The sequence below is a fragment of the Mustela putorius genome, unplaced genomic scaffold (genome assembly GCF_011764305.1).
Source record: "Mustela putorius furo isolate JIRA1106 unplaced genomic scaffold, ASM1176430v1.1 tig00000596_pilon_pilon_pilon, whole genome shotgun sequence".
In the NCBI taxonomy this organism is placed as follows: Eukaryota; Metazoa; Chordata; class Mammalia; order Carnivora; family Mustelidae; genus Mustela; species Mustela putorius.
In genome coordinates, this window is record NW_025421428.1 from 15,564,220 (window position 1) to 15,577,779 (window position 13,560).

Consider the following 13,560-nt stretch of genomic DNA (forward strand, 5'->3'; position numbering starts at 1 on the left):
CGTTGCCGGAGCCTCCTCGCCGCAGCCCGCCGGGAGTGTGCACCGGAGAGTTCGGGTAACATAATGGCTACGAGATGGCGGTAACAGGGTGGGAAAAAGCACATCGTGGGAGTGGAAAAGCAGGTGCACGGTGGCCAGGCTGTAACTTGGGTGGGACACGGCAGCCCTAAGGTCGGGCTGGTAGGGGGATGAGAGTCAGGTGCAGAGGGAGCAGGCCCGGTCACCCCGGCCCGTGAGGACAGGAGCCGCACCAGGACACCTGGGCTCAGGCGAGCGTTTACATCCTAAATGCCAGGACCACCCCGCCCTGGCTCGCCCCACACCGGCAGCCAGTCTGTCTGCTACAGGCAAAAACTGGGCACGGAGAAGAGAGAAGGCAGAGGCAGAGAAACGGAAGGGAACGTTCAGCAACAGCCCCCAAATGCAGGACACGGGCTGGCCGAGAGGAGGGCCCAGGCCCGCGCGTGGGAGTCAGACGCAGACCCGCGGCACAGCGTGTCGGCCGGAAAGCACAGTAGCCGGGAGCGGGAAAGGCCCGACCGAGAAGGGAGAAGGGTCAGCAGGCGCGGGCGGGGGCCAGGGCGGCACTGACCTGTGCAAACGGAGCGGGGCTGTAGAAGGGCACGGCTGCCCCGGGGTGGTCACTGGGAGCCTAAGAACCACAGAGAGCCGTGTCAGCACCGCCGCGACAGCGCTGCACTCGCTCCCTTTGTGAACAGACACACTCCTGGGGACCGCTCCCAGTGATTCTAAGGGAGCCACGGACGCAGGTGGAGACACTTGTCGCAGCCCTGGACGTAATTACGCCAAGGTCCACGGGAAAATGGTGACACGTAAAGCAGCATGCAGAGAGAAGGGCCTCGAAACCAGAACATGCGGGGACAAGGAGTGCGCGGCGCCAAGATGTCCCGTTCGTGCCGACATGGGGCAGTTAACAGACGCTTCTGAGGACTTCAGACCTCAGTGCCTGGCTACGAAAGCCAGTGCTTTAGTGTGCAAAGGAAAAGGTGACACGAAGCCTTCTACTGAGCCAACGGAAGCTCTGTCCCACGATACACAGGAAAGATGACACATTCCTTTATCTCTCGCCCAGACTGGCCGGAGGACAGCTTCCTGCCGCCCCCCGCCTGGCCTATGAGATGCCGTCTCACACTTGGTCAGAGAACGGAAGTCCCTCCTGCCCCGTGGGCTTTGGAAACCCACTCATACACGGTGAGGCCACGACGGAGGCTGGCCATGTGGAAAAACCAATCCAGAAAGAACATTTAACAGACTGCACTCATTCACTAGGCACATCGGGGTCTACGTGCCCGTCAGTGCATCCTCAGGACAGCTCCCGACCCCCCGAGGTCCTGGGGAGAAAGGAACACTACATCCTCCAGTGTGTGGTGGGTGGGGAGGCAGCGGGTCGCGTTAGTGACACGGGCACAGTGGCCAGCCAGCACAGTGCGCTCAGAGGGGACACAAAGGCGACCCAGTTCAACGCGTGTCCAGTGAGAACCGCCAGGCACAGGTACCTGATAAAAATGCTGGCTTACTTCACGTGACAATGAACTCAGTGAACTACAGCGTGAAAGCTACAGGAACACATACAAAACACACACAAATAGAAAATCAGCATGCACGCTGCCGCTCCGAGCGGTCCGTGTAACCCCCGAGAGCTGCAGGATGCCCTCAGAACCGGGACAGTCTGGACGGAGAGGAGCCAGAGTTAGCTTACAAGGCCTGCCTTCGGGGGCAGCTCTTAGAGAGAAAACACCCCCAGCTGGGGGCCCGCGGTGGCCCGGCCATGCTGGGCAGCGCCAGGGGCAGGTGCACTCCAGCCCTGCTTGAGGTGGGGACCCTCAGACAAGTGGGACAGACTTGTGGGACAGACAAGTCTGCACAGACAAGTGGGACCATCTGTTGTACAAACTTGACACCGGGCAGTTTTAAGAGGCTGCTCAACTGTCTCTTCTGACTCGTCAAGACTTGCTTTTAAAGGAAGCAGCCACGTGGACAGTGCACACGAGCGACGTGCCGGGCCTGGCTTCTGGGCAGGTCCTTTTGGCGGGAGGGCCTTACCTCTCCTCCGCGGGAGCCGTCCTCGCCGGCGGGTGGGAGCTCGGGGCCAGCGAGTGAAGTGGCAGAGCTAAACGCCTGTGGGAGGAAGACGATGTGCAGCCGTCCCACCGGTGGAACCACACGGGACCCCACCCCGACCTGGCCCAGCCCGGCCTGGAGGTGCTGGGCTCCACGGAAGGCACCGGTCTGAGTAGATGCAGGGCCCATCGCTCCGCCGCCCATCTCCAAGGAACGCGGATCCCAGGCCCACGACGGCCTGGTCATCCCAACTCGGAGCAGGAAACAGACTTTGAAGCATTACGTGACGCCTTACATGTTAAGCAGCTCATTAGCTGGGGACCCAGGCTCGCAATCCACTGTCCCCCTCAGACACCAGACTCTCCGTGATTCCGTACCCCAGTTTCCAAAATTAAAAACCACCTTTCCGACTATGATTTCAGCGAGACAACCACGAGGCCTCGTGCACACGGTCACACTCCCCATCTGTAGAGGGAGTCTTCCTATACACACGGACTTGGTCCCCGGGTGCACAATGGGCCTGACACAAAGGCTGGGCCAATCCCCCAGGCAGGGTGTGGGGCAAACCCTGCCCGCCCGCCCGCCCGCCCGCCGGGCCTGCAGCCCTGCTCACCTGGGGCTCTGAGGCCGGCTCTGCGCTGGCCGGACCGCCTGCAGGCACCTGCCCTTCCCTGCCGACGCACCCTGCGGGTGGGACTTCCTCTGCGTCTGTGAAGGAGACAGCGCAGGAAGCTGTCGTTCTGTTCACAACAACGCCGGCCTGTCGTTTCCCACAGTCCCATTCGAGGGGGACAGAGAAGGGGGTTCATGAACGAGCAGATGAGCCCCGGCTCTGCCGGGTCACTGTTCTTACGGGAGATTAAAGCCAGAGGAGCTCAGGAAAGGGATCAGAGATCAGAAGGTCCCACACTGCCCACCTGGATTCGGTCCGAACACGTGTGCAGGGATCGGGATCGGGGCCAGGGGGGCAAAAAGCTCCGCAGGAGCCAGAGCCGGCTCGCTGCGCTGGGGCCCGCCGGGGTTCAACACGTCCACGTAGCGTGCTCTGGCTCCAGCTGCACCGGAAAGAGCGGCAGATTTGGGTCAGCGCCCCAGAGCATCCTGTTCCCCCAGGGTCCCCCTTCCTCCAGCGGGAAGAGCAGACGGGAACGCAGCTCTCCACACGGCACAGCCCGGCTGCTACCCCGGGGGAGGTGCCCATTCTACACATCGAGGCTGCCAGAGCCGCACTGCTCACTAGCAGCTTGGGGGCTGCGGAGCAGGGCTCTCGCGCTCTAGAGACGGTGGGGGGCCCCCTGCAGACTCGCCTGAGGAAAACTAGGACCCCCCTTGCAGACAGACAGACTGCCATCTGCCCTGTACTTCCAGCCCTTAAGCTCCGGCATGTCTGCAGAACAAGCAAGTTCTCAAACCAACTCTTGATTTCTGGCTCGACTCTGTTACCTGCTTTCCTAGAGAACATGTTCACAGAGGCCCTCGGGGGCCCTCCAGGACCAGGGGGCGCAGCAAGCGGAGCCTTGGGGAGCGAGATGGGTGGGGGCGGCGGAGCCTTCCTCTGTGGAGGGGAAAGCCGGCTCAGAGCCCTGCCTGTGGACCCGGAGCCGCCGGGACGGTATGCGGAGCGAGGGCCCAGGCAAGCAGAGCGAGGAACCAGACGTACCTCCTCCTCTGGCTCGCTGACGTCCACCCACCGGTTCTTCTTCTCATCCCAGACGATCTGCCGCGATCATGAAAAGTAATGTCAGGAGACAGAGCCGAGCGGAAGCAGCGCCTGCGGCCTCCGGGCCTGGGTGACCAGGCCCGTGCGCACTGGCGACCCCCAGGCACGGGCACGCGCATGCCCCTCGGGGCCGCGCTCCCCAGCACTCACTGATTTGTTCTTGTCGTCCGGCAAGTAAGCTTCTGTCCTCCTTTTCCCCGGCAGCCAACGGGAGAACCAGGACTCGCCGCTCTAAACATGAAAACCATCAGAACCGCCTCGAGGACACGGTGCCGCGTGAGGGGAGCCCAGCACCGAAAGGCCCTGAGGACCGGCTCCTAGGAGGCCCCAGAGGAGCCGCACGCACAGATGCGGGAGGGGAGGGGCACGGTGTGCACCGAGGCCAAGGGCCAATCTGAGAACACAAGTCCCGAAGACGGGCGGGGGCAGCTAACACCATGGAACTGCCCTTAAAAACAGTTAAAATGGTTCACATCTGAACACGTGCCTTTTGGAGCTTTTCCTGTCTGAATGCCAACGAGCGGCAGGCTCTGGCATTCTCCCAGACTGAGCGGCAGCAAGCAGACCGGTCATGTCCTTGTGGGCCCTGGGGACAGTCCCCCGCCCTGTGGCCTTGTGCCGGGAGAACACACATGTCAGGGACGCTCACTTGCATCCCGGCAGGCCGTGCCTCAGCGGAAACACAGACAAGGAGGCAGCGGGTGTGTGTGCTCACACACCCGCCGCTCTGAGCTCCGCAGCGCTCACGACGGGTCAGCGTCCTCTTCTAGCTCAGGCTCACGCACGCTCGGAATCTGATCTGTGTCCCCCTGTGATGCCAGGCGTCAAGGGGAACCGGGGCGGCTCAGTCTCTTGAGCACCCGACTCTGGTGTCGGGTCGGGTCACGACCTCAGCCGGGGTGGGGTCTGGGATGCAGCCCGTGTCAGGTGCTCTGCTTGGTGGGGAGCCGGCTGCTCCTGTGCCCTCTGCCCCTCCCCCTGCTGGTGCGCTAGCCGCTCTCTCTAATAAATAAACACGAGCTTAAAAAAAAAAAAAAAAAAGAGGCTAACAGTTAACTAAAGTTCGATTTGCTAAATGTACGGAAATCAAGAACAAGTCTCGCGTAAACCCACGTGAAGAGAGTAAAGAGACGGTCTGCAGGCTGGGGGACAGCACCGGTGACGCACACATGTCACAGAGGACTTGGGGCCAAGATGCTCAAACGGGTGAAGACAAGCCAGCACCACGCAGGAAAACACACAGGCGGTGACAGGCGCGTGAGAAAGGTGCTCGGCACCCCCACTCGTCAGGGAGCGAAGTGAAAGCTCCAGGAGACACCACAACCCCCGCCGAGAGGCCGCCGTGGGCGGCCCAACCACCGTGTGCGCGCGGGAACCAGGAATGTCACCAGCTGGGCTGGTGACAAGGAATGACTGGGCCTCTCTGGCTCTGCTGGGGTCACCGTGTGCAACTGTCTAGGAAAAGAGCCAGGTCGCACCTTCCCACACTGGACACACAGCTATGCCCGGACCTAGGCATGCCCTGAGAGGAAGGAGTGGTTTCGCCAAAAGAGACAAGGAGCACACGTCATACGTCATCACCCATCTAAAAAAGGGCCACTGGGTGGCTCAGTGGGTTAAGCCTCTACCTTCAGCTCAGGTCATGGTCCCAGGGTCCTGGGATCGAGCCGCGCATCCGGCTCTCTGCTCAGCAGGGAGCCTGCCCCCCCCCCCCCGCCTGCCTTTCTGCCTGCTTGTGATCGCTCTCTGTCAGGTAAATAAAATCTTAAAAAAAAAAAAAAAAAAAAGACCAACATCTATCACCAAGAAAGAGGAAATATAAAATTTTAGCAGCTGCATTATAACAGATACCATGACCCGATGATTTCGAAAGATTAACCTCCTTTACAGGAAGTTACGGGACAGGTCCCAAAGTCTGAAGAGGCCACCATCTGGGGTGGGTTCTGACAGGCCATGGGGACCCATGGGGCCTCCTGGTCCCATTCCAACTGCTCCGGCTAGTGGTCATACAGGACACGGACACACGGGCACTCAGGGAGCTTTGCGTGCTTCAGTAGGTGCCGAGGACAACAGGAAGGCCTTGGCCCGCCGCCAGTGTGGGGAAGTGCTCTGTGGGAGCTGCCTCCGCCCTGGACCCCAAGCCCCCACCCTGCCGGAGCCAGGCCATGTCTCACCTTCTTGGGCTCCCTAGTGTCTTTTCTGTTTGCCGGTGCGGGTCTCTTCACTTCGGGAGCGGACGTCGGCGGCTGCAGAGCACTGGAGCTAGCACCCTCCCCCGCCGGGGGCGCGTCAGAGTCCTGGGACACGCCGGAGGAGCCCTGTCCCAAGGCAACACGGGAGCAGGCTCACCCAAGGCACCTCCCTGGGGGCCCTGAAAACCCGTGAGCCATGAGAGCAGAGCGGGGGAGGGGAAGGGACAGCAGCCCCAGCCTCCCGCCTGCTCCCGCAAGCAACTGTGCTGGGGTGCACTGGGCACTACAGAGCTGGAAGAAGAGGTTTGAGAGTGTGTGTCGAGGGGACGCTAGCTGCGGACGGGGAGGAGGTGTGTTAAAGACTTGTTTTTTTTTTCAGTTTATCGCTTCGCTTATCACTGAGCGAAGACCCCGTCTTCCATAAACTCTCACTTTACGTGAGAATATTTTCATGGAAGAACGCCCAGCAGAAGTCTGGCCTATGGCAAGTGCCTGGGGCAGTGTGCCCACAGAAGCCCTGGTGTGTGGAGATGCGGCTGTGGGACACGCCGCGCAGAACAGCACGTGTCCCTCCCCGCTGCGGCCAGAGCAGCCGAGACACGCGCCAAGAATCTCGAGACGGACAGTGAGGTGTCAGGGACCCTACTGCAGAGAGGGGTGCAGGACCGGGGAGGCCTTTCCGGTTTGGAAAAGTCATGGTCAGCAACGCAGCCTCCCGAGAGGGGCTGTCCGTGCGCCACTAAGTGGTCGAGCTCGTCGGGCCTTCCCAGTGACCCTGCGCATAGCGAGGGCTCTCCGGCCGAGGAGCAACGAGGCACAGCTGCGCGCTTTTCCGGATTCTCCCATTACAGCTGGAGAACAGCAAGGCTGGGCTCCTAATCAACGCAACTTAAGTAAAAGAGCTTGGGGGGAAAAAGAGGGCAAGTACCAGGTTAGCAAATTTTCCACCGAAACCCTCTTCTCTCAGCTCCAGGAGTGAGCTCCTACCCAGCGCCTCCGGAAGCATCGCCCCTGTCAACAGAAGAGAGGACCACTGTGGGCTCCGTGTCGCCGACACAGGACAGGAGCTGACACGATGTACGTGCGACACGGCACAGCTTCTCCCTGGCCAAGGGCCTCCCACTGCGGGGCTCAGAGTCTGAAACCGGAAAGGTTCTCGGAAACGTTTTTTTAGGAAAGCGGGGTGCACGCGGCACCTTATTCAAGGGCAGAGACAGGAAGGCCCACGGCAGGCACAAGAAGCCTCGTGGGGCCCGCTCGCCGCCCCCGGACATCTGCTCCTGCCCGCACGCCGACACGCAGCTGAGTCCCGGAGGAAGGCAGCACTGACATCAGTGAGCCCTCCAGCCTACGGCTTCCGGAACCCTCCGCACATGCTGACAAACAAAACCTGTGTCAAGTTCAGATGACTGAAGGCTCTTCCACCAACCTCCTCCTTCGATGCCAAAGCCCCCAGCTCTGCTCTCGGGCTGGCGCTCCAGCAGGCCTACCTGGGTCCTGGCTCCTGGCCTCCTGGGGTGCGTGCTCACTTTCCGGCAGAGACGGTGCGCAAGGGGGCAGGCCAGGCCCCGTGTAGAGAGCCACAGGGTCAGACCCAGAGGGCTCTGGAAAGCCAAAGACAGCTGCCGGGGGTCCACAGCTGGGCCCCAGCTCAAGGGGGCCCGTGGCTGGGGGGACCGGGAACAATGGCACCCTGGCGGGGAGGGCCGGCTGGCTGTCGGGGAGCGTCGGCGGAGCTGCACCAAGAGAGCAGGGAACAGAAGCCGGAGTTACTGGTGTGGACTCTGGGCACTCGGGGAAGCAAACAGGCGGCCGTTCAACACTTTGTCACACGTCCTCTCCCAGGGCCACGTTCTCTCGTTACGGGGTAAGAGAACCAGTTGTCACGGCAAGATGCCAGGCCCGTCAGTCATTGGGGGAAAAGCAGAACATACGCTTCTTAGGGACAAGGGGAGGACATCATCAAATCTTACGTGGGGCCTGGGCCCTGACTCCCAGCAAGGCCCCAGCGGAACCCGGGAGCAGGGGCCTAAAACAGAGTTCGGAGTTCACGGAGCCCTCCCCGACCCCCTCCTCCCCCTCCAGAGCTCCGCAGGACCCCCGCCCGCTCGGACGGCTGCTTAAGGCTGGGAGACGCAACAGACCCATCGAGGGAGCAAGCGTGGGGAGGGCAGGAGGGCAGCGTTCCACGTGCGGAAGCGGCGGCGGCGAGGGGAAGGTGGGGAGGCCCGCGGCTTCTCCAGCAGCGCGGGGCTCACCTGAAGGCAGCAGCCGCACCCCCTGGCCGAGGTGCTCAGCGCTGGGCACAGGCGGCGCCAGCAGCGGATTGCCGGCGCCCAGGCCCCCGGGCGGGCCGAGTGCCAGCCCATCACACGGGCCGGCCTCAGAGCTCGGGGTGCTGGGACAGCGCTGGGGGAAGGTCCCGTCCCGACTCCACACCGCGGCGCCCTCCTGAGGGAGAGACAGGGCAGGTGTTCCCGACAGCCGGACCCTCGCCCGGCCGCGCTTCAGGAGGGCCCTCCCTCTCCCGGGAGCGCGCTGACCAACGCGCACACCCCTCGAGCGTACTCTCCGCCCCCCACGCGCGGCGGGCATGTGAACCACTGCGGTCGCAGCGTGTCCGAACTCCGGGCCCGAGACCGGAAGCACCCCGCACCTTGAGCTGCCTGTCCACGCGCTGCAGCTGCACCAACCAGGCCGGCTCCACGAAGGCCTCCTGCTCGGGCTTCTCTCGGAGCTGCGGGTCGAAGAGCCGCAGCTGGGATGCGACCTGGACGCACACGGGGAGGAAAGGGCCCTGTTACTACCTGGCGTGACAAGGGACTGTGTTTTCAAAAGCCATCACCAGCCGGAACAAAAGGCATCTTCAGGGTCCGGTCGGATAGCTCCTGCCACCCAAGGTTTCTGAAGCGTGTGGTGGTGACCCGGCCCGACGCGTCGCTCGCACTGCCGAGTCGCCGGAAAGGGAGTGTGGGAGCCGGACTGGCTCTGGCGAGCCGGGCGGCCCGCGTGGAGCAGCCCCCATGGCCGGCGGCTGCCGCCCGTCCCCGACTCCACAGACTGCCCTTCAGGGATCAAAACACTGACTAACCCGGGACGTGCACACTCTGACAGGCCTTGGGGGGGGTGCAGGGACAGGGCGGGGAGCGTGCGGGACGGGGGTGTGAGGAACGCAGGCCCTGAGGAGCAGCTGCCGAAGCTGCAGGAACGGGGACGCGCTGACTGTTCTGTGTCCGTCCGTGGACGCCGAAAACTCCCCACAGTAAGACACTCTCTCAGCGGTCACGGAAGCGCATTCCCTAGAACGAAGGTCCTGGGGGGAGGGTGCACTGGCCGCATGCACCGGCCGACGACCAGCCTGGCCTCACGCGCACCGCCCCCGCCCCCGCCCCCGCAGGCCGCACGCCGGCGTCTGTGTCACGGAGCGAGGCGTCCCGGGCGCGCTGTCCTTCTCCTCTTGAAGCTAAGGCCCAGCTTCGGTTGCGGGCTGGGGTCCCCAAAAAGTTCAAAACCCCACTTCCTGCCCAAGGATGCCTGAATTCCACAAGCTGCTCAAGAAAAAGTCCCCAGCATCTACACGGTCACCCCTCAGTGCCCGAGCGCAGGGATCCGCCGCCGCTGCGGGGCGTCTGAGAACACGTACCTGAGCCAGCTGGCTGATGAGCACGGGCGAGTGCTTGTGTGGCTGCAGCAGGACGCTCTTGGCGATCACCTCACAGTAGTGGAAGGCCTGCGTGGCCAGCCCCATTTCAGCCAGGCGGCAGGAGTAGATGAACTTGAACACCTGGGACCAGGGAGTGTAGCACGGTTGTCCTGACCCACCTCCCCAGCCCCCGTGTCACCCAACAGCCCCAAAGCAGGCGCTATTCCAATGCCCCGTGTGCCTCACGGCCACCCAGCAGCACTGAGCCCCTCCCCAGAGGACTTCTCATGAAAGCTGCAACTAAGCTTCTCAGAAACTCTCTCTTCCTCTTTAGCACACTTTGTAGGCTTGTCACGCAGGGCTCGTCACCACAAGTGCCCTGGCCAGCCAGCAGCTAGCACGGTGGGACAGTCGTCCCCACAAACCCTGCGCTACAGTGTTTATACCCACACGCCCCCTGGGTCACAGAACACCCACCCCACGACGCTCCAAACTGTGCACAGGAAGCACTGGAAACCAAACACTTGGGAAACATTTTAAATGCAAAGAAAATCCTCAATTCGATAGGACTTACTTCTCAAGAGGTACAGATCAAAGGACTCCCCAGGATTTCCAAAAACTATTATTTTGGGGGGAAGAGCTCAAAAGCCCTCAACGAACAAACATCTGCTAGCACTGACCGCCCACTCGTTCAAACCACGGGCTGGTGTGGCTCCTGCACACCTGGAAATTGGGGAAGGAACAGGTCTGCGCCCCAAGAGACTGGGCGTACTCGTAGGCTTCTGTCCTCTGGATAGCTTCATTGGTTGCAAACTTTAAAAATGGCAAACTGTTGAAAAAAGAAATAATTTCAGTGTCCGAACAAGGCACCCAGAAGCACGTCCCACCATGTGACCAACAGCACCCCACCAAGACCGGAGGCCACCGCTGCCAGGTGTGCGCGCACGGTTTCTGGGTCAGCTCACAGAGGGTTGCTTCCTTTCTAAAGGACAACAGACACCTTGACGGTCCTCACCTGTGGTTCGATCCAATTAAAACAAGTTTTGTTGTTTTCTTTGTGTAAACCCCCAATCCGACCTGGGCCATGAGGTAGCAGAAGTGCGCGGCATCTAAGAGACCTTTGGAAGCTGAAGAGACATACAGCAGGCCAAGGCTCAGGACCTCTGAGTTCTCCCCAAAACCTCAACACATAGCGACCACCAGAAGGGCCACACGAGTGGCAAAACCCCGTGGCCCTCCACACCCAACAGTGGCTCTCACGCCCGAGCGTGTCGGGCTCCCCAACCTCCGTGCCCACACCTGACCTACCCAGAGTGTCGCCCATGGTGGCCATGGCCCTGGACTCCACATCCACGTTGCTGCTCAGATTGGACAAAACCATAGCAAGATGCGGCCTCCAATCACCCCACTTCTCGTCTCCACAACACTGAGGTCAGAAAAAAGCCAAACCAACCAACCCTTATCCTCAGAAGGGGGCACCACTTTCATCTCGTCACGGCTGAGATCCAAGAGTACAGCGCAGAAGCCGGGACAAGAGAAAGCGAAGGCTCTGTGGCCCTGGAGGCCAGCTCTCACGAGAGTGAGCCAGGAAGCCAGGCCACGGGGACCCTGGAGAGCCCCTGTTCACTGACCGTGGACGCAGCAGGCATCCGCCCTGACATCAGCTGGTACACTGTCTGCAAAGGGTCATTGATTGGAAGACTGTTGGCAAACCTAGGTAGACACGAGGAGAGAAAAAGCTAAGTTGGCCCTGTTTTTTATTAAACTTTTTTTTTTTAAGATTTTATTTATTTATTTGACAGAGAGAGATCACAAGCAGGCAGAGAGGCAGGCAGAGAGAGAGGAGGAAGCAGGCTCCCTGCTGAGCAGAGAGCCCGATGCGGGACTCAATCCCGGGACCCTGGGATCATGACCTGAGCCGAAGGCAGCAGGTTAACCCACTGAGCCACCCAGGCGCCCCAGCTGACTCTGTTTAAATGACAAACAAAAACAAGGCCGGTTTCATTTTGGTTCTTTGATGACTGTCGCGGGCCTGACCCCAGCCCAGTGTACAAAAAGCCCAGCAGTTTGACAAATGAACTGAGAAAGACTGAAGAATCCGTGCTGGTTTCACAGAGCACAGAAAACTCTGTGGTAAAAAACGGTTACCAGGCTGTCAGCAGTACAACCGCAGGGAAGAGGGCCCAGCATGCCCACGCCAGTGTGACAGCAGCCTGGTGCAGGGGGCACGCCCCAGCTTTCCAAGACAAGCCCTGCAAGTCACGGTGCTTCCAAGAGCTGACCAGGCAGCACGACTAGGCCAGCAGGACATGCCCAGAAATAGTATACACAGCAAGATTCTCTACCTGGTCATGACGCGGGCGTGTGTCCGGCTGTCCATCTTACTTGCAAGCAGCAGAGCATGACCCCATAAGGCATTTTTCATCGCAGACTCTAAAGCATCCTGCAAAGCATGTCAGCAGTTACCGACGTCCCCAGAACTTCGGTGACGTGCGCAAGCAAGAAGCCACACCCGGGGGTCGTCACGCATGGTGGGCGGCAGGGGCAAGGGACCGGAGCGCACTGAAGAGTGCATGAGTCACAGGCCTGCCAACACACGCGCCCAGTTCAGACACGAAGCAATAGCCCGCTTTTCCCAATCTGCCTGAGCCAGAAAGCTGCTGCGGCAGCGAGTCTGCGAAGGCCCGTGCTGCTGGGTCGGCTGCCTGCGGCCAGCGTCCGGAGCAAGCACCCGGATGAGGAACAAAGACGGGCGAGCAGCGGTCCTGCTGCCTCCAACTGTGCTCTCCATGATGACCACCTCCACACGGACAGAGCCTTTACTAATATGGCCCCCCTGCGTCCAGAATCATCTGGGGTAGCACTCAGAGGACAGCGTCTTCACAGAGATGGACGGCTCACAGCAGAGGGAAACGTTGAGCAAAGCTGACAGATCCCACAGCTCCGATCCGTCGTAAAACGTCCACGTGAAAATGGTTTATTTACCAAATATGAGCTTTCCAGCTGCCATCACGAGATCAAAGTACCAAGAACTCTGGGCCCATAAGACCCCAGCCGCCAGAGCGCAGGCGCGGCCCTCCCCTGCACGATCGCGGGGAGCTTCCCTCCATGGCCAGGGCTTGGCGCTGGGCCACTGTAGGGCACCCCCCCCACACCCGGCACCTGCGCCCGAGGTGACAGCTAGGGCATGCCTAACCGAGCGAGAACAGTTTGACTTCAGTCCGGCGCACAAGTCTGTCTGAGACGTGTACACAGCAGGGGCGTACCTGTGCACAGGCAAGTAAGTCTCCGACCCCGGCAACCCTCGGAAGACGGCTCTGCTGCCAGGAGGGAACACACTGGACTCCACAGACACTAGCCCTGGGTCGCAGTCAAGGTGCCACCATTCCCGAAAGCAGGACCGCACACGCTAGGGCCACCCGGGGATCCCGGGGGCTCGTGGCCACTCACCTTCTTGCGGCCATACAGCAGCAGCTCCCGGAATCTCTCCGTCTCCTTCTCGAGGGTGTTGCTGCCAGCAGCCTGGTTGTCGGTGAGAAATGAGAGCTGGGCCTCCCCGGACTCCTCTTCCTCTACCTGCTCCACAGCCTCGTTAGTAAAATCGATCAGGTTGGCCTCGTTGGGGGACTTCCCAGGAAGCCACACGGTTCTGTGGTCTCGTAACAAAAGCTCGGCGAGGTCTGTTCCCACCACGGTCTGTAGGGGCCACAGGAGCAGAAGAACAAAGTGCTTCACTCCACACAGAACTTCCTGTGGCGGGGGGTGGGTGGGGGCTGGTCCAGGTCCGGTGAGGCCCCGAACAGGACTCCTCGGGTGAGCACCCTCCCCTCAACTCCACGTCCGGGGCGCAGCCGGGAGCAGGAGGGACAGACCCCAGGTGACCGGACAGAGGCAGACCCGAACTTCCCTTCACCCCAAACCCC

General features: G+C 61.1%; 1 protein-coding gene across 9 annotated transcripts in view; it reads right to left on the reverse strand.

Moving 5' to 3' along the window:
* SEC16A (SEC16 homolog A, endoplasmic reticulum export factor) overlaps positions 1–13,560 on the reverse strand; it is a 32,624-nt gene that overhangs the window by 1,868 nt on the left and 17,196 nt on the right. For 5 of the 9 annotated variants that reach the window (XM_013058526.2, XM_013058527.2, XM_004756952.3 and 2 more), the window contains 20 exons: positions 13,088–13,333; positions 11,983–12,080; positions 11,269–11,350; positions 10,946–11,063; positions 10,653–10,764; positions 10,361–10,466; positions 9,638–9,778; positions 8,651–8,764; positions 8,253–8,445; positions 7,485–7,730; positions 6,923–7,005; positions 5,977–6,120; positions 3,953–4,033; positions 3,743–3,799; positions 3,526–3,637; positions 3,000–3,137; positions 2,696–2,790; positions 2,065–2,139; positions 1,518–1,577; positions 593–652 (listed from right to left, as the gene is read on the reverse strand). In XM_013058526.2, coding sequence (XP_012913980.2) covers positions 593–652; positions 1,518–1,577; positions 2,065–2,139; positions 2,696–2,790; positions 3,000–3,137; positions 3,526–3,637; positions 3,743–3,799; positions 3,953–4,033; positions 5,977–6,120; positions 6,923–7,005; positions 7,485–7,730; positions 8,253–8,445; positions 8,651–8,764; positions 9,638–9,778; positions 10,361–10,466; positions 10,653–10,764; positions 10,946–11,063; positions 11,269–11,350; positions 11,983–12,080; positions 13,088–13,333 — 2,361 coding nt within the window. The remainder of the gene's footprint in view (positions 1–592; positions 653–1,517; positions 1,578–2,064; positions 2,140–2,695; positions 2,791–2,999; positions 3,138–3,525; positions 3,638–3,742; positions 3,800–3,952; positions 4,034–5,976; positions 6,121–6,922; positions 7,006–7,484; positions 7,731–8,252; positions 8,446–8,650; positions 8,765–9,637; positions 9,779–10,360; positions 10,467–10,652; positions 10,765–10,945; positions 11,064–11,268; positions 11,351–11,982; positions 12,081–13,087; positions 13,334–13,560) is intronic. The other 4 variants (XM_013058528.2, XM_004756953.3, XM_013058530.2 and 1 more) reach the window with 2 other exon arrangements.